The sequence below is a fragment of the Citrus sinensis genome, chromosome 9 (assembly GCF_022201045.2).
Source record: "Citrus sinensis cultivar Valencia sweet orange chromosome 9, DVS_A1.0, whole genome shotgun sequence".
Lineage (NCBI taxonomy): Eukaryota > Viridiplantae > Streptophyta > Magnoliopsida > Sapindales > Rutaceae > Citrus > Citrus sinensis.
In genome coordinates, this window is record NC_068564.1 from 23,595,371 (window position 1) to 23,616,259 (window position 20,889).

At 33.2% G+C, this 20,889-nt stretch overlaps 3 protein-coding genes and 1 long non-coding RNA gene across 4 annotated transcripts; 2 read left to right on the plus strand and 2 right to left on the minus strand.

The window, feature by feature from the left end:
• Nucleotides 1–2,839: 2,839 nt before the first annotated feature.
• On the plus strand, nt 2,840–7,405 carry LOC127899670 (uncharacterized). The gene is made up of 2 exons (XR_008051585.1): nt 2,840–3,135; nt 6,992–7,405. It is a non-coding gene; the product is annotated as an uncharacterized LOC127899670 (long non-coding RNA).
• Nucleotides 7,406–11,522: 4,117 nt separating this feature from the next.
• LOC102607568 (receptor-like protein kinase THESEUS 1) lies at nt 11,523–14,991 on the plus strand. Its single transcript, XM_006464634.4, has 2 exons — nt 11,523–11,849; nt 11,948–14,991. Exon 2 carries the CDS (start codon nt 12,111–12,113, stop codon nt 14,646–14,648), a length of 2,538 nt encoding a protein of 845 aa, XP_006464697.1. The 5' UTR covers nt 11,523–11,849; nt 11,948–12,110; the 3' UTR covers nt 14,649–14,991.
• Nucleotides 14,992–15,837: 846 nt separating this feature from the next.
• On the minus strand, nt 15,838–17,197 carry LOC102607270 (hypothetical protein). The gene is made up of 2 exons (XM_006464633.4): nt 16,912–17,197; nt 15,838–16,810 (listed from the first exon to the last, which is right to left on the minus strand). The coding sequence occupies exons 1-2, from the start codon at nt 17,132–17,134 to the stop codon at nt 16,020–16,022; spliced, it is 1,014 nt and encodes a 337-aa protein (XP_006464696.1). The 5' UTR covers nt 17,135–17,197; the 3' UTR covers nt 15,838–16,019.
• Nucleotides 17,198–18,972: 1,775 nt separating this feature from the next.
• On the minus strand, nt 18,973–20,279 carry LOC102606797 (hypothetical protein). The gene is made up of 2 exons (XM_006464631.3): nt 20,011–20,279; nt 18,973–19,921 (listed from the first exon to the last, which is right to left on the minus strand). The coding sequence occupies exons 1-2, from the start codon at nt 20,237–20,239 to the stop codon at nt 19,128–19,130; spliced, it is 1,023 nt and encodes a 340-aa protein (XP_006464694.1). The 5' UTR covers nt 20,240–20,279; the 3' UTR covers nt 18,973–19,127.
• Nucleotides 20,280–20,889: the final 610 nt, after the last annotated feature.

The window sequence follows — 20,889 nt, forward strand, 5'->3', positions numbered from 1 at the left end:
TTCTTCGTATCCCTCGTGAATTTAAACCTTACAGAATTCAGCCAGCCCAGCGTGGTGATAAGTACATTTATGAAAAATATTATTTAATACAAAAAGGACAGAGTTATAATATACAATTAGAAATAATAAAGTCACAACTTGAACAAGTTTATAAAGAAAACCCACTAGCATTATGGAAACCAGACCATCCTAAAGCAAAAATAGAGTTAATTGAAAACAGAATAATAAGATTAAAGCCTATGATGTATACAGAAGAAGATAGAGAAGAATTTAAAACTCAAATAAAAGAACTATTAAATTTAAAGCTCATTAGAAGTAGTAATAGTCCACATAATAGCCCAACCTTTATGGTTAGGAAAAGAGCAGAACATGTTAGAGGAAAAGCAAGAATGGTAATAAATTACAAAGAACTAAATAAATATATAAAATTTGATGGATATTTTCTCCCAAATAAAGAAGTACTAATAAATCTTGTGAAAAATAAAACTTACTATTCAAAATTTGACTGTAAATCAGGATTTTGGCAAATAAAAATGGAAGAAAATAGTATTCCTTATACAGCTTTTAGCACCCCACAAGGACATTATGAGTGGCTAGTAATGCCCTTTGGACTAAAAAATGTCCCACAAATTTTTCAAAGTAGGATGGATAAAATATTTAGAAATTACAACTATATTATAGTCTATGTTGATGATATATTAATAGCATCAGAAACATTAGAAGAGCATAGGCACCATTTAAAAGAATTTGTTAATATATGTATCAAAGAAGGTATAGTACTATCCAGTAGAAAAGCAATTATAGAACACAAGAAAATAGAATTTTTAGGAATGATTCTTGATAAACGAGGAATTAGACTCCAAAGCCATATAGGAAGGAAAATAACTGAGTTTCCAAATAAATTAGGAAATAAACAACAAATACAAAAATTTTTAGGATGTTTAAATTATGTAGAAGGATTCATAAAAGATCTAGCAAAAAAGAGAAATATATTTCAAAAGTTATTAAGAAAAAATAATACTAGAGGATGGAGTGAAGAACACACAGAAACTGTAAAAAATTTAAAAGAACAATGTAAAAATCTTCCAGCATTAAGATTACCTGATGAAAAAGATAAATTAATAATACAAACGGATGCATCTGATTTATATTGGGGAGCAATTCTCAAAATTGATATAAATGAAATTTGCCGATATACTAGTGGAACATTTAATCAGGCGCAAGTCAATTATCCAGTACATGAAAAAGAACTTCTTGCAATAAATAAAGGAATTAAAAAGTTCTCATTATTTTTGCTTTAAAAGCAATTTATAGTAGAAACAGATAATTCTCAAGTAAGCTCTCTTGTAAATAAAATTTTACCAAATGAACCTCAGTATAGAAGATTACACAGATGACAAGTTTATTTGTCTTATTATAATTTTAAGATCATACATATAAAAGGAACTAACAATTTCCTTGCAGATTTCTTAAGCAGGAACATAGAATTCGGAGAATGAATCTCGAAGTAAATAGAATCATCGGCAAAATAGAAGCCGAAATACAAAGGCTCAAACTGAAGCATCTAACATAATTGATGCAATAAATTACTTAAAGGAGGCTTCTGAGGCTTATGAAAGAGGAGTAAATTTGCTAGAGTCATACATAGACGACCTAACAAAAGTACTCCCAATAAACACAAGTCCAATAAACATTGGCCCAATAGAAACATGAAGCAGTAGTGGATCCCTCAGAGAACATAATCCAATCTCTGACCCAGTTCCGAATAAAACCGTATCCATAGAAGTCGAGTCATTAAATTCAAACCCTCCAAAAAAGTATAACCAAATAAACAATCCTTGTACAGAAGAGGAGGAGAGACCCCTAAATCCAAAAGAAGAAAAATATAAACAATTCTCTACGTGGGTATATTCCACTTGTTCCTACAATAATACAATTTTCAAAGCACCTGGGAAAAATATGTACCCCAGGATGATTGTTACAAAAGGAGCAGATCCACTCCTTGTTGGGAAAGTAGCAAAGTATGGGTATCTAGACTTAGTATATCCAGATATAGACCTTCGGGAAATAGCCAGTCTTGATGACCTATTAGTCAAAGAAGTCTCAAAATTCGCCCAAAAAAGACCAATATACCTAAAATTCTACACCATAAGCCCCGAATACTATTAGAATGTTGAATATCAAGTTTTTTATATGATTTCTATAGGCCATCTCACAAAAAATTTCAAAATCGAAGTAGGGACAGAATACACAAATGTTCCTCACATAAATGAACTTTGGATCAGAACACGTAGAGCCAGAGGAATAAAGGCCATATGGAGCATAGCTAAAGATCTGTATAAAAGGAATTTCAGAACCATTATCAAATTCCAGAATTACATCCTCATAACCTCTGAAGATAGCCATACACCCTCAAATCTGTTACTAGATTTCATCAATGAGATAAGCACTATGCATTTCCCCAGCAGCAGTAAAACCATGGAACATGCTTACCAACTCATGGAAATAAAATAATGGCAGACAGCATAAAGGAGATGCCCTACAAAATAAAGCCAAACAGCATAAAGGAGATGCCCGACAAGATAAAGCCAGACAGCATAAAGAAAATGACAGACAAGATAAAGCCTGTGATTACAAAGGAGAAAACGTAAGCAATGATGTAAGAAGCCCAATAATATAAGGGCAGTAATGTAATTGTATCAAATAGATTTGAGAGATAAAACGTAAGCAATGATGTAAGAAGCCTAATAATATAAGGGCAGTAATGTAATTGTATCAAATGGATTTGAGATATAAATAAATCAAAAGAAAAGAAAAGCTCTCAGAGCTTATCATTCACCATAATTCAGTCTTGCCCGACAGTTCAAAACCTCTGAAAAATGAAGAACTAAACAACTCTATAGCTCTAATTCCTAAATCAAGACATCACTGATCAAAAACAAAATAACCCCATAGAAAGGAAAGAGAAACCTAAACTTATTCAACATTTCTAAGCCAAACGATCTAGATCCATACAGTAAGGCCGATCGAGTCCGCTGATCCCGTTAAGGCAAGGAGGCCGTTGAGGGAATAAGGACAAGCAGGCTGCAGGTCACTGGAAAAGGATTGAAAGGCAAGGAAACAAGAATAAGCTAGGTAATAATTCTCAAACCTTATTTGTTGGTGGAAGTTTGTTGATGATTGATGATGAGGAGATTTATGGAGGAAGAGCATACTTTTACAATGAAGCAAGTTTTTGATTATCTTCTATAATATGGATCATAGATTTTACTTAGGCGAATCCAAAGAATATATGATAGATCCCAGTACTAGAATAACATATAATGATTTTATGATGATAATGGACTTTAATTTAGGATCATTTAAACAAGACTGATATCTGTTTAGTAAACAGGAGCTCGTTAGAACAGAAGAATTGTTAGTTGTACTCTCACTAGATCTTCCTCATGAAATAAAACGAAAGATAATAAATCATATCGAAATAGATAATCTAAAGCATAACATAATTATGTTAACAGTAGAACAAGGAATTGACATAGCTTTGGCATATATAGAAGATGAAAATTGGAAAGTTGAACCATCATACATAAATTATATAGAAAATTCAGATAATGAAGAAATTGAATTATAATTTGGAAAAAGTATATAGGCTGGAAACCAAAGTGTGCGGGCTACTGGTCCAAAGGAGAATTAAATATCTTGGCTGAATTGCCAAGGATCTCATCACTCTGGTATAACAACGCCACGTACTTTTAAACCAAATATACATTATTTTTATGAATAGTTGTATATTAAAAGATAATTTTTTAATCATATAGTTGATTTTAAATTTTTTTTATAGTTGTTGGTGATTGATTATTTATTCAGTAATTTATTGTAATTTAATTTAGCATTTCTGTAATTTAGTTAAATAAAGCGAAGGCAAAAGATGGTATCAGAGCCATAAACCCTAAATATCAAATTATTGGCAGCACTTTTAAATACCTATTCTCATCGACATCTACAAAAAACATAAGATTAATGGATCCGATACAAGCAATAGTTAATAGCTTATATACATTAAAAGTGTATAACAGAGAAGAAATAAAAAATCTCATAATGGCTTAAAAAACTGATAAAAATAATATAAGGAATATAGAACTCGAATTAACAGCAGAACTTAGAGAAAGAAATATAGATACAATAGGAGGTGAAATTTTAATAGAAAAGAAAATGAAATTTATAGATGAGTTTATAAAATTTCTAATATACTGGTATAAAAAGGAAGCATCATGAATAATCATAATCAACACGCATTTAATATAATACATGAATTGGCAAATTGTATAGACCGCATGATTTTAGGATGGGAAAATATACTAAATACATACATAGGTTTAGTAACTCAGAAAATAGAATTGCTAGAACAAGAAAGGATATGAATAATAAATTTAGGACCAGAAGTCTATTCTGAAATTATAGATTTATATGAATTCGATAACCATTTATTATTGTTTAAAGAAATAAACAAAACCTTAGAAAAAATGAGAAATAGGTGTAAAAGGGATGGAAGAGAGCAAATACATCCATAAGTGTAAAAATTGAAGAATAGAAAGACCCATAAGAAATTAGCCAAAAGGAAAAAGACAAAACACGTAAGATACGTTGATTGTAACTTAGGTGCTCCCTTATATAAATTATCTACTAGAATTAACTATATCTATTCTATGATAAAATAATCTTGATATATGTCCTCACAAATATTATAGGGATATTTACTCCATCTATGAATCGGTAAAAAACACATTTTTTATCTTAAATCTTGATTATGATTTACGGACTGAAGTATTTATCAATTTCATTGAGGAATATATTTGTCTAGCCGTATTATTAGAGGGTTTAAATTAATCTTGTTCGAAGAACTAGACAGTCTTCCTAAGAAGGCCTTTTTATTTGATAGGTAACATAGATGATGTTACTGCAAATGCCATAAATTTAGAAATAGCGAGCAATTTGAAGAAATGACCTTAAATCTCAACTTTAATTGAATTGTTCGGGATTTAAAAGTGAAAAACAAATCATTTTATCTATTAATAATGGACAAATAAGCAAAGAGTGGTGCTATTGGCACACCACTACTTTCCTTAAAAAGCCCATTTTCTTGCCGCACCCCAAAATTAATTGATGAATGCAAGGTGATTTTGAAACCCTAGTTTATTTTCGAAATTAACCCCTTCATCTTCTTTAACAAATGAACAACCCCCCCCCCCCTGGGGGCAACCTCAACAATTTTTTTTTTAACTAGCAAATAGTTCAAATTGAAATTGAAATAAGACCCACTAGAGTGTCATCAAGTCATTATGATAATAAAAATAAATACCCTTTAAAAGCAAAAAAAAAAATCTAAGCATCTCAGTAATTAAAACTCCATAACAACATCTACTTTTCAGCAGCTGATTCACCTCTTTATTTGTTATGCTTCATGCATTCCTTTGATCTTATGATAGATATAAGAAAATATACTTTTTTGTTGATTTTTTGTACTAGTTAACTAGCTCGAATTAAATATATTTTTTTTAAATGCAAAGAGTAGGAGATTGGATTGAAAACCAGTAGTTGGGGATAAAATTTAAGACTAGAAAAAGAAAAAGTGAATCGATTTATGTAGATTAAATCAATAAGATTAGTTTTGAGAAATGAATGGATACAAATAAATAAGTTCTAAGTGTAAATCTGAAGGATGAGAATTCAAAACCTAAAAAAAGAAAAAAAGGGTAAAGTGATGAGGGTAATTTTGGAATTAACTTGTGATTTTTGAGAAGTAATGTATATATAAAAATATTTAAGAGGTGCACTTAGAAAAGGGTTTTTTTCAGGAATTTAGAGGGGTGCCAATAGCTCCACTCATAAGCAAATTGAGTTACTATTTTAACGTAACACCTAATGAATGGAAATTGAAATGATATTTGAAAATTAATTAAAAGTTCTTGCGCTTCTTAATTTAGTAAGACTATTAATCTAAAAATGTTTGAATATTTATAACTCAAATAAAATATTTTAAGACATAACATTCTTGTTCATCAACATTAAAATAGAGAATTCTCTCGACCTAAAAATTTAAGTTTAAGGTAAACATCTGTTTGTTATGATTTTATTATTTACATTATTAAATCAATATTTTTTTTAATTACGTTTATGGTGTGTTTACTTGTGGGTTTGGGGAATGGAAATGAAGGAATGAGAATGAAACATATGTTTAGTTGGCAAAATGTAATTTGAAAATGAGAATAAAATATGTGGGTCCTACACAATTTGGGAATAAGGAATGAGAATTTCATTCCCGTGGGGGGATTGGGAATGAAAATATAGTAATGAGAATGAAACATAAATTTACTTTTCTATCCTTCTAATTTTTTCATATTTCCTAAATTACCCTTGTTCAAATCACAAATAATTTTATAATTTTAAATGTCAATAATAATAATAATAATAATTAAATTTTATTAACTTTATTATTTTAGTTATTAGTAATTATTGTTATTATTATTTTTATTAATATTATCATTATTAACATTTATCATTATTATTATTAATAAAAATAATAATAACAATAATTAATAATAACTAAAATAATAAAGTTAATAAAATTTAATTTTAATAATAATAATAAATGTTAATAATGATAATATTAAAAATAATTAATAATAACTAAAATAATAAAGTTAATAATAATAATAATAACATCAAAAATAATAATGATAATATTGTTAATAATGATAAATTAATTATTTTTATTAATTATTAATACTATAAATATTTTGATAAATTAATTCTCATTCTCATTCATCATTCCTATTTATTTTTTTAAGTAAACACATCAATAACATTCCAATACATTTCTATTTCTATTTATTTTTATCAAGTAAACATTGAAATCTTATTTTCATTCTAATTTATTCTTATTTCTAATCCATTCTCATTCTCATTACACTCCATTACCATTCCCACGAAGTAAACTCCCCATTAGTACGGGTTAATATGTGGAAACACGCGAAGTAGTGAACAACACGCAAGCAAACATCACAAGCATTTGTCAACCCTAACGACGTTAGTTGACTTATTACCAGAAGAAAGACAGGTTTAAGTAGTGGTTGATGTTGACGGCGTTGTTCGTTTCACTTTCACTTTTGATTCTGGACGTAGACGACGCGTCGCCTGGCTTTATTCGCGGAAATAACGTGATTGACTGACTGACGGTGTGCGTCCTCTAATCTTTTTTGTGGCTGCGGGCCCATGAATCCTGAGCTTAAAATATTTCTTTTGCAATTTGACGTACGCCGGTACCCACTGCCTCGGCTGTCTTCCTCTAATTGGATAGTTTTTGTTTTTATATCTATTGTATATATGGATTAAGATTTTATCCTAATTTTTTTTTCTCTCTTAATCTGTTTTAAATCTGGTGAAAAAATTAGTTCAATTATAATAAAGTAAAAAATTGATTTAATAATTAATATTAAAATTTAAAATTCAATCGTAACTATTTATTTTACTAAGAGAGACTAGAAAAAAAAATATTAAGAGGGAATATAATATTCTCTCTTGGCTTTGGCTAAGTTACGTTAAACGTAACTTACGCCAGATACAGCAACAGTGCTAGTGATGGGACTTGTCACTGTTGCTGTGACTGGCGTAAGTTACGTTTAACGTAACTTAGCCGGCTCCTTCTCTCTTATATACACACGCATGTGCTGATAGCTACAGGGCAAAATGGACTTGAGCACTATTGAAAATAGAGATGACAAACGAGGGTATCATGCATCAAAAGATTTTTTTTAAAAAAGGAAATTATATTGAAGACAAGAAAAATGTGGGGAGCCTCTCTCTCTCTCTTAATTTGAGTAGGAAAAGTTTGAGACTTTAATTCATTTTCCGTTTATTACGGTGAGTAATGATTTTCTTTTAAATGATATTGGGGTGCTATTTAAAATAAGTTATAATTATCTTATTTATAATAATCTATAGCCTGAGCATTGTTAAATAATAAATTTTTATTGATTTTTTAACTATCAAAATAAGTTTTTATTGATTCTTGTTATTTATTTTTTAATTATCTAACAATTTACTCTAAGGTATGATACGTACTTCAAGAATCGCATAGTTATGTTGGACCCATTGAATATCGTATTAAAATTTTCTCTATTATTTTTAAAGAATATCTTTGGTGTTTATGAAAATTACTCCTTATCTATTTACTATTTATCATATGTGTACATATATTATCATAATTGGTTAAAATATACTTATCGGAAGAAGAAGCGAATGAAAAAGAAAGAGTGCTCCAGGATCACTCAATAACTTTTCTCTCTTTCCAAATATGATATGGAGTTAGGGTAATATCTTCTCATCATCATCAACCAGCTACACTCATCAAACGATGCTAATTGGTTCTTGTTGATAAATTAATAAGAATAAAGATTTTGTTGATGACAAACTAATTAATAGGAATACGTGCACCAAATTAGTCAAGGATTATCACGCCCGCAATGATTCTCTCATAACGATATCCAAACCAAAAGGGTCTTGTAATGTTATTGGTAGTAAAATCACTTTTAAAGGAACTCAAATAATCAATAATAGTTAGCATTGAACCTCATATAGTAATGTTCCCATATGAAAGAGATGATGTTAATACGTTACAGTAATTGCCCTAAATTTTGTAAGCTAATTTTATTGCATCACGTTTTCAATATTCTTGAATAATAAAAAGGGTACAAAAAATAAAGGAGAAAGAATAAAAGGTACTCTCTAGCCCTAAAAATAAAAATATTATATACATGAGTGATATCTAAAAGAAAACATATGATACATATTTCCACTTCACTAAAGAGAAATAGAGGAGCTGCTTGTTAATACTTTCTTACTATTTTAAGTGAAGAGCAAGATCAAATATGACATTTCTAGATGTGAAGGGAAATGAGTTCCTTCAATTAAGTTAATATAAAAATATTATATACATGAGTGATATCTAAAAGAAAACATATGATACATATTTCCACTTCACTAAAGAGAAATAGAGGAGCTGCTTGTTAATACTTTCTTACTATTTTAAGTGAAGAGCAAGATCAAATATGACATTTCTAGATGTGAAGGGAAATGAGTTCCTTCAATTAAGTTAATATAAATTACTCCCTAATTTTGATGCAAATTTGATCAAGTGCACCAACTTAACACCCATAAAAGAAATAATAATAATAATAATAATAATAATATATTGTTCCAATACTAGTAGTACTACGCTATGTAAAACATTTCAACAAGATAATACCTTCAACAGACAACTTTAATTAAAATCTGTAAATGAAAATTAGAGTTATTTTTATTAATGGTTTCTTATTTTAATATGATAAGAGATAAAATTAAAGATAAAAAAACACGAATTCTAATATATTACATGATATATATATATATATATATATATATATATATATATATATATATATATATATATATATATATATATATATATATTGCACTGAAATGTGTGTGTGTTTTTTTTAACTTATTAAAATAAGAGATCTCTTATTATAAAAAAAAAATACAGATGCATTCATCGAGTCAAACCCCGACTTAGACCCGACAATATTGATTTTGAAATTAAAACCCTAGTGCAACACAGTTTTGGCTCATTAATTATTCAACAAAAGCCAATTTTCCTTAACCCACAGACCACGATTCAAGATCAATACAAGCCACAAAACTCAGGTTGATTTTGGGGTGCCGCTTTGTGAATTATGGTGGTTGTGGGGGTGGCGTGGTGGCAATTGCGGTCGATTTTGGGGGAGTGCTTTGTGGATATGGTTGAGTTTTGCTGGACAGAATAATATTTTCAACAAAAAAAAAAAAGTTTATTATGGGCTAAAACTTTAACTAAGTTTGATTCGGTGTGAATATCATTTTTCGTAAAGATGTTATTTTTAGAAAATATTCACCATTTGATTGGTGCTACTTTGTCATCTCATTCTCATTTGCATGGACCTTTAGAAAAAAAAAATATATGTGTGTGTATATAATATAAAGCACCAATTGGGTTGGAATCACTACGTATGTAAATTAATCAATGACGTAGATGGTCTCAAGACTCTTTGGTCACATCCTAAATCATAGACTAGACTGGCACATCCTCTTTTTAAGTTCTTTTGAGTGGTTGAATTTATATATATAAAGGTCGAAGATGATGCCTCCAGCTGACATTGAAAGGGAGATACATCGTAAAGACTATAATTTCAAAGATTTAGTTAGAAAGGGAATAATATATAAAAATATAACATTCTTTATTTACAAGGAAAATGGTAGCGACGTTGTTTTCTCGTGGCCATGTGCCCAAGTGCGGCGGTGCGGTTTGTTTATATTTAAAATAAATGAGAACACGGTTATTTCGACGTCAATTGTAACGGTCGTCATGTTCCATATCATGTCCCATCATTTTTTTTTAAAAAAGAATATAATTATTAAGGTTTGTCTCGATATTATAATAAAAAAATTTATCAAGGTTTGTCTCGGTAGAATTCATCAACTCAATTTATAGGCTCAACCTCCCTCAATTAAGTAAAAAATTATGTGGAATTAACTTATAGATTTTTCTCCCTTATGAAATACGAGTGGAGTAGAGACATCCCTTATCTGTAAAGATCATATGTCTAGACATATACTTTATAAAATTAATATAATAATATAAGTTCTAATTATATATTTAATTATAAATATTAATGTAATGTTTGCTTTAATAATAATTATAAATATCAATATAATATAATATAATCATATGATGTGTGATCAATATTATAAAAAAATCCATCAACACAAGTTAATTAAAAGGTTTGGTAATGATCCCAATAATTATAAAAGTTAGTGAGAAAATGTGGTATCCTTGAGAAACATATCCCACCTCTGCGCCAACGGTCGTTATGGGCACTAACACCGTTAGTAAAGGGCGTCAAATGTCTCCTCTGCCTCTGCCTCTGGCCTCTGGGTCACAACTCACAACTCACAATGCACAAAGCCGCGTAAAAGCGGGCCCCCTGCCCTCCACTACGGCGACCCTGCATTGCCCTCTACGACAATTAATAAAATTTCCACCAAAAAAAAAAAAAAAGGATTTTTACTTTTATATAAATTATGGGTTTTTTAAGTAACATTTATTATAACTTATTACTAGATTTTTCGATGTAAAAACAAGTGATAAAACAATAAAATTAAGTGAACTGATTAAGAAAATTTTTACTTTATTGTGAGTTTAAGTTACATTAAATATAAGTTAAGCAGACCTTAAATTATGTTTCATGACCTAAAATAAATTTACACCCATGAGGCTCAGTTGCATGCAGAAAACCCTTCGTGACATTTTCCATTGGTATAATATTCCACTGTCTGAAAAGATACTCTGTATCATGAGGGACCCTACACTATCCTTAATTAACAGCTGGTCTGCTTTTTTTTTTTTTTTAATTAAAAAAAAACTTATTAATTACTAGTCATTTTATCTATTATGCCATTTTGCTAATGCTGTTTAGCTATTTGTGTGATTTTGTGTGCGACTTTGAAACTAAATGAGTGAGAGAAATTGTTGTTTGTTGGTCGCAAGTGGGTCCTGTCTTTTTTCCCCAGTAGTGCCAGCCTAATCAACAGCCTGGAAAGGGTTGTTCGTTTTGTGTTGTTGTTGCAGCGCTAAAAAGCTCTTCTCGATGTGCTTTCATGGTGGCATTCATGTTTTCTCAACTGGGTTTTTTTTCCTCCCCTCTCCCCTCTTTGAATCAATTCAAACCCAGTTCAGGTTTCTAGTTCATTGTACACGTTTCAGCTCCCTTGTTGAGGTAAGTGTATTCTTAAAAAGTTTTGGAACTTTATCTGTTTTAGTGTTCTAAAGTGAAATGGAGTTGTTGAAGCTTTATGCAATTGTTTTGTTTTTCAGGTTGCGAAGGCTTGATATAGTAGTGGCTGGGACTGGCATTGGTTTTAAGTAGATCTGGGATTTTGATTTGAAATTTTTTTTTTTTTTTGAGTAGTTGTGCTTTCCAGATCTCTGTAAGTTGGAAGCTCGGCAGTTTTGATACTGCTAGTTTTGGTTATAGCCAATGGTGAAGATGAAACTAGGGAAGTCGGTGTCTGTAGTTCTAGCTGTTTTCCTATTTGAGCTTTTATGTCACAAGTCATGTGTTGCTTTCACTCCTGTTGATAACTACTTAATTGCTTGTGGTTCTTCACAAAAAGTCACCTTCCAAGCTAGAACTTATGTTCCTGATACCGAACATTCTTCTCTTTCAATGAAAAGTGGAAATTCAACTACTGCTAGCTCCAATTCTAGTGCTCCATCTCCGATTTACCAATCTGCTAGAATCTTTTCAGCCGCAGCTTTTTATAAATTCGAAATTGAGCATAAAGGCCGCCATTGGGTCCGCCTTTATTTTTACACTCTTCCAGGTTCTAACCAACACTTGAATTCTGCTTCCTTCACGGTAGCCACTGACAAATTTGTGCTCTTGAGCAATTTCACTTTTAAGAACTATAATAGTTCGTTTATGTTCAAGGAGTATGCAATCAATGTGAATTCCGATGCCTTGACACTTACCTTCATTCCCTCCAACAATTCAGTTGCTTTTGTTAATGCAATTGAAGTTGTCTCCGTACCGGATGCCATATTTCCTGACCAGGCATTGGCTCTAGAGCCATCTGCTTCTTTTAGTGGTCTTTCTGACCTTGGCTTTGAAACTGTTTACCGGTTAAACATGGGGGGTCCGCTGATCACTGCTCAAAATGATACCCTTGGAAGAACCTGGGAGAATGATGAGACATATCTTCATGTAAACAGCTCTGCTGTTAATGTTTCAGTTAGGCCTTCCGCCATCAGATATACAGCTAGTGTCACAGCTGAAACAGCTCCAAATTGGGTTTATGCCACTGCTGAAATGATGGGAGATGCAAATGTTCCTGAAGTGAACTTCAACATAACCTGGGTCCTGCCTGTTGAGCCAAACTTTACGTACTTTGTTCGGGTACATTTATGTGATATTGCAAGTCTATCTATGAACAATCTTGTCTTCAATTTGTACATAAATGACGATATTGCTCAGCCGAGTGTTGATCTCTCAACATTAACCAATGGCTTGAATGTTCCATACTACAAAGACTTTGTCTGCAATGCTTCGGCAGATTCCAACACTTTGACTGTTAGTGTTGGTCCAGACTCAGTGGCAGACTTTACTAATGCAACCATGAATGGATTGGAGGTCATGAAAATCAGCAATGAAGCTCGGAGTTTGGATGGCCTTTCTTCTGTGGAGGGTCTCCTTCCCGATAAACCCTCAAATAAGAACAAGATTGGAATTATAGTTGGTTCTGTTGTCGGAGCTGCAGCTGCAGTGGCCTTGATTGGTGTCTGTTATTGCTGGTTATTAGCCCGAAAGTCAAAGACTCCTCAACAGGGGCATCCATGGCTGCCTTTGCCCTTGTATGGAAACTCTCAAACCATGACAAAGATGTCCACAACGTCTCAAAAGAGTGGGACAGCAAGCTGTATTTCATTAGCTTCCTCTAATCTTGGCAGGTTATTCATGTTCCAGGAAATCCTAGATGCAACCAACAAATTTGATGAGAGCCTGCTTCTTGGAGTTGGTGGTTTTGGTAGGGTCTACAAGGGGACACTTGATGATGGGACTAAAGTAGCGGTAAAAAGAGGAAACCCCAGATCTGAACAAGGTATTGCTGAGTTCCGAACGGAAATCGAAATGTTATCCAAGCTCCGCCATCGCCACCTTGTCTCTCTTATTGGTTACTGTGATGAACGATCAGAAATGATTCTTGTTTATGAATACATGGCTAATGGACCCCTCAGGAGTCATCTGTATGGAACAGATCTGCCACCTCTTTCATGGAAGCAACGACTTGAAATATGCATTGGCGCTGCAAGAGGGCTTCACTATCTTCATACTGGTGCTGCTCAAAGCATTATTCACCGAGATGTGAAGACAACAAACATTCTTTTGGATGACAATTTTGTAGCAAAAGTTGCTGACTTTGGCCTCTCAAAAACAGGTCCTGCTCTTGATCAGACCCATGTGAGTACTGCTGTTAAGGGTAGTTTTGGTTACCTTGATCCTGAATACTTCAGAAGGCAGCAGCTTACTGAGAAATCGGATGTGTATTCATTTGGAGTGGTTCTGATGGAAGTTCTCTGCACAAGACCAGCATTAAATCCTGTTCTGCCAAGGGAGCAGGTTAACATAGCAGAATGGGCAATGACCTGGCAAAAAAAGGGCATGTTGGATCAAATCATGGATTCTAATCTTGTGGGGAAGGTGAATCCAGCTTCTCTTAAGAAGTTCGGGGAGACGGCTGAGAAGTGTCTGGCTGAGCATGGGGTTGATAGGCCATCAATGGGAGATGTATTGTGGAACCTTGAATATGCTCTCCAGCTTGAGGAAACCTCTTCTGCTCTAATGGAACCTGAAGATAACAGTACAAACCATATCCCTTGTATTCAGTTGACACCACTTGAACCATTTGATAACAGTGTAAGTATGATTGATGTGAGGAACTCTGGCACTGATGATGATGGCGAAGATGTTGCCACAAGTGCTGTATTTTCCCAGCTAGTTAATCCACGCGGAAGATGAGATTTGAAGACTCCTATATAGTTGCAACTTCGGCCACAAGATTTCCTTTCAAAGTTTTGGACATCCTGGCCATAAGCATTATTCGGAATATCCTGAGTGAATGAACGGAGGTTATTTCTTTTTTACTTAAAGTTCTTCATTTACCTCAATTTTTCGGCCATACTGTATTGAGATTTTAATTTAGTTGTGATGGGTGCCTGCTAATCAATCAAAAAGTGCATGTAATGTACCTTAAGGATCCTTTTCTTGTCTTCAATTATTTTTATCAGGGTTTCAGCTGCCCATATTATTTTACACAATTACTGGATATGAAATGTGTTGGTTTATGATTGTTTCTCCATGACATTCTTCCTATCATGTGACTGAATTGAGTAGCAATTTTTGTACTTTTACCCGTCCTGCATTCTTTTATAATTCTTAGACTATATTCTGTCTCCATATGAAATTCCTAATATGCTGCTGTGTTTAGTGTTTACCAGACGAAAGTACAATTCTTGGATTTGTATAACCCACGATTAAACCTATCCAACGGTCGCTCAAAACTGTCTAAATAAAACAGTGTCTGGAAAACTTGTTCACAAGTGCTGGTAGCATAAAACTAATTTTCGAGCATTAAATTTAAGAACTAGGATGAAGTGTTTTTAAGAGCCAGATGCCAAAATATATGCATGCTTGGTTACCAAACCCAGAATTAGGAAGATGTTTCTGTCATCTACTAGAGTTGCATAAGTTGTCAGATTGATAAGTTATTCGTGTTTCATGTTCAACTCATGATTACGTGTCTACAGACTGTGTGCACTCACCTTTCAATGCATACGATTAATTGAATTTAATTTCAAGCTCATAGCTATTATGAGCTGCACCTAAGATGGTTTGAATGCTTAAAACAAGTTGATCATTGGTTTGTATTTATCAGGTTAAATTTGAGTGGAACTTCTGCTTGGCTTTGCTCTATTCATTTACAGTCATGTAATTAGAATGTCCTAGTTTTTGTAATTAAACTATCCTTCGACATTTTTAGTAAGATTTGATCTTCACTTCTCCACAAACTTTGAAAATTGTGGCAATGTGAATTATATAGATGATTTGTCTCACAGATGGAAATAAACAAAAGAAACCAAATAGTGAACTTGAGTAGTTTAAAGTTTCTCTGAGTTAAAAGATACAAAAGCAACGCAGGCAACAAAAGAAAAGCAAGATACCATTATTCATTAAACTGAATTATCCACCTCATTTTCAATAGTTTGCATAGATGAGGCAAAACAAATGGTAGGTATTATAGGAAAAAAATAAAAAAAAGGCAGCTAATCTTCAGTTGTTCTCTAAGTAGAAGAACAGTGAGTTGTTCTCAGAATGCACAGTTTAACATTTTCATTTCCTGCAAACTATTCCATTCCCACTGATCGCACTGCCAGTACAATCTAATGTGCCATAGTCCATCACCAAAGCATCCTTTTGGTCAAGAACTCCAGCTGGGGAGAAGATACAGGACTTGCAATTTGCAGAAAGAAGTGATGTAGTTCTGTACTTGTCTTCGCCTCCCACTACAGGCATTGCCACTCCTGGTTTAGCAGGATTCTTGAAATCTGGCTGGTAAGTCCTGCCAAGCACTCCTTCAACTTTTGAGGACAGGCCATAGAATCTGAATTGGACTTCGAGGTGAGCAAAACAGTCATCAGATGGTATCTGATAGTTATGAATTCTATTGTCTTCTTTGGTTACAGGTACCACATTGACTGATATTTCGGCTACATCAGGGAGAGTGATGACAACGCTGTTCTTGTTTGAAGTTCTTTCAACTCTAAGGTTGCTTTCCGGAGATTGCCAAGAAGAGAGATGGCCTTCAGGTATGACAAGTTCCTCTCTGTTGGAAGAGAATTTGAGATGGTCAATTTCATCATCCCATGTTGCTGCTTTTGTGGCCTCAAGGGAGAAGGTTTGAGAATTGAACAGGAAGCCAAGGGCTTGAATCCAAGTATTGTCCCTGGTTCTGCCTTCTGGCCTCAGGCCGATAAAGCGAGAATTGATTTGAAGGTTGAAGTCTGATACTAAGGTGTAATGTTCATTGCTCTTTCCGTGGAAGTAGAACACAATACCGTCTCCACCAATGAACCTAGGGTCCAGACAAGCTGCTCCAGTGCCACTGCAATTTGGTTTACGTTCTACACATGTACAACCAATGGCATGCATGGTTAGTTTCAGAACCCATCAGATCAATGATGATAACATGAAAATTTGATAGTAATTGGACGAGTTGACTTACTTTTGCACTCAGTCTTGCATATAGGAGAGTTGCAGTCGATATAGCAAACTTTAGCAGTTGGATCTTTTGGTGATCTTGACGGGCACTGGGCGGGGCAAGTCATTTTCTTGAGAAAACATGGACTTCTGCGGGAGGTGCAGGTTAGAGTTTCAGCATTGGTTTGTACCAAAACTGAAATTAAGATGAGCAGAGCGATCAATAAACTACTGCAGGAGACCTTCATGCTTGAAGATACCAAAAACGTTTGATGTGCAGGAGGCTAGAACCGTATAGCAATTACAGGTACTTAGCCTTTCTTTCCTTCCTCTTTTATAGAACTCAACAAGAGGGATTCTTAAAGTATATTTTTTAAGAACTTCAAGTAATCCATCATCTGTGATCTAAGCTTCCTATTTTATTCTATGCTTTAGCTAGCTTGACCTTTGGCTGTGAAGATGCACTCTCCTTGCTCCTTAAATTACTTTGCCGGATTGTTAATCTTGGTCAATGCTTTGGAGCATGTGATTTAGATATAAAAATGGCAAGTTGACATCTGCCTCCAAGCCATCATAAAGGCTTTAAGAAGCTCAATTTGCCAAAGAGAACAATGTATGCGCACATGAACAGGTGCATAAACGCACACGGTGGTAGAGAAGAAGCCTTGAGTGCACCCGATGTATATAAGTAAAACCCATTCAAGAAAACTTTGCATCCAATAATGCAGACAGAGTGCCACAAAGCATGCATAGTCCATGTGATGAAAACATGGTATACCAAAGATTATGATTTTATAGTTTTGTGTTGTTGCTTCAGGTTCCTTGTTACGATTCCTCTGCTATGGAATATAAATCATTCTTCAACTAGTTGTTCCATCTCAACTTGGCGATTCATTTTGGGATAAGTAGTGGCCTTTTCTGCCCGAACTTTTTCTTTTCAAAGCTTTGTCCCATTATGAAAATGAAGGTGACAATAGACAGCAGTACAATTGCTGTTATTATATCATTTTTTTTTTGGGTGGGAATCATTAAACAGCCAATTGTATATATGAACCTGTCAAACCAATATTTTCTCATTCAATAAAGCCATCTTCTTTTTTTTTTAATTCCTATAATTGCTTAAGTATTAATAATTTATCAAAGCTTGAAACTGTATTAATTTTAAGAAGAAAAAGAAAATGTATTAATTAAAGTTTTTGTTAGAGCTAGTTTTGCTTTTGGACTTTTGAATTTCGTTTAGAGGGGAACTTTTAACACCCCTATAAAATCTGTATAAGATCTCCTTTAAATTTTATTTTCTAAAATACCCATAATTTAGTTTATAAAATATAAACCCATATATTGAAATTAATATTTTTTTTCATAAAATTTCATCCTAAAAAATATTTCTTTTAAGATTTTAATTATAACATAAATAAATAAAAATCCTAAAATCTTAAATTATTTTCTTTTTATTATATAGTTTATATCTCCGTAACTGTAACTTTTTATAATGTTTCCATATATATATATATATATATATATAGAGTTAGGTGTAAAAATTTTGTCAAAAGAATAATTATTTGTATTTTTAATTGAATTTTCATTCAAAATAAGAAATGAATTAAAATTTGGTTTGCTTATTTATTTAATTTTAACTAAAAAGGGTTTTACAAGAAACTTTCAGAGATGTCAAATGCCCTGTACTTTCGTATAATAACATACCTACATATGTTTTGAGTAATATAATAGGTATGAACTCTTATACTAATTGATATGGTCTTAATTAAATAGAGTTTATAACAGTAGAGTTTATAGGAGTAGAGTTTATACCAATAGAGCTTTTGGACAAAAAGTCATTGGGTGTTTGACTGTCAATTAAAAAAGCTCTTTTGAACCATTAAACCGTTTGATTACGTAAAACTAAAAGTGCTTTTGTTTAATTAAATTACCAAAAAAGATATGTATTCATAATTATATAACATCTAACAAAATGCATTATCCAAGCTATCAATTAATAAGGAAAAATCAGTTCAATCATTTCTTTAATTTTCAAAATTAAAAATTGAGATGATTAACTTTTCCCACGAGAAGTAATGGTTTTACATATGGTGATGTAGCACATAACATTAATATTAATAATCATAATATATGGTATTACAAAGCGCCATATTCCTGGCAAGAAATTAACATTCACTCATTCTAGTACTGAAGCTAGAGCTTCAATTATTCACTAAAACAGCCAGCCATAATTTTCAGCACTCATTTCTTGCAAACAATTCCGTATCCTGCAGAGGACCTGCGAGTGCAATCCAGGGTGCCAAACTTCATCAATTCTGTAGTCTCCTGGTGATCTGCTCCACTTCCTGTCGCGAAAATGCAGGTTTTGCAGTTTGTGGAGAAAAGGGATTCCGTTTTATACTCCTTTTCACCTCCCAAAACAGCCATTGCCACTCCAGGCTTTGCCGGGTTCTCGAAATCAGGCCTGTAAGTCCTGCCCAGAACTCCATCAACTTTTGCGGACAGATTGAAGAACCTGAACTGCACCTCCAAGTGAGCAAAACAGTCATCAGCCGGCACCTGGTATTTATGGACCCTATCATCTTCTTTGGTCACTGGCACCACATTGACCAAAATTTCGGCGGTATCTTTTAGAGAAACAATGGCACTATTCTTGCTTGAAACTCTCTCCACTTTTACATCTTTTTCTTCAGAGTACCAAATGGAAAGTGGACCTTCAGGAATGACCAAATCCTGGCCATTGTAAGAGAACTTAAGATGATCAATCTCATTGTCCCATGTTGCTGCCTTGGCGGCCTCAAGAGAGAATGAGTGAGACTGGAAGAGGATTCCCAGGGCCTGAATCCATGTAAAGTCCCTGGATCGTCCTGCTGGGCGGTGGCCAATGAAACGGGCATTGATTTGGAGTTCGCTGTCGGAGACTAGGCTGAAATGCTCATTGCTCTTGCCGTGGAAGTAGAACACAATGCCATCACCACCGATGAAACGGGGATCATAGCATGCTGATCCAGGGCTGTCACAGTTTGCTATCCTGTCTGCAAAAAATTAAAGATACAATATAAATACTTCATTTTTTCACTCAGTTTATTACGAAAGAAAAACGAATGCAAGAGTTTCGTCTTACGCTTGCACTGAGGCTTGCAAGTGGGATGATCACAGTTCACATAGCAAACTTTAGCTTTGGGGTCGTCGGATTCGGTGTTAGGACATTCAAATGGGCATTCGATTTCCTTGTCAAAGCAGCGGCTAAATGGATTGCTGCAGTAGACAACACTCGCTTCTGCTTTCACCTGAATGACACATGAGACAATCACTACAAGAATGATTGCAACACTACTTTTCAAGATCTCCATGCTAGCTAATTAACTCGATGAAATAATTAAAGAAGGAATGTATCAGAACAATGTTTTAAGTGATGCTTGAACTCAGTTTTGTTACTGCTATTTATAGTATCTAACAAGTTGGGGTTCATTCTTTTAATTATCTTTTTCCATATAAGCTTGCGAACTTTACCCAAATTTCAAGTATGAGCTAGGCTTTAAGTTGGCTAGCTGTTTCTGCATGCTTAATGGTGAGATAAAATAACACATGCCGTTACTTTATGCAGAAGCAGAAGTTTGCAGGGTACTCACAAGTGCTTATTGATGCCTTCAAACTACAACATTTACCACCCTGCGTGCGTGAAGGTTGGCAGGAGATGACGAACTTGAATATTTAATTGCAAGTTGTTTCTTGTCACCAATCTTGTTCTTAATCCCCAATGATATGCTGCAAAATTTCCAAACAATTAAATAATGTGACAATAAAGAGTAGCCCTCACCACACTTAAAAATAAAACTCTAATACATTGTTTAGAAATTCTAACATTATTATTTGTAATTTATGCTTCACGATAGCATATAGATGCGAATAATGATATTTCATCAATGTACCGTTTAGCTTGTATTGTTTGTTGATCATAATTCATGAAACCGGTTACCATAGAAAACGTATTGTGAATATC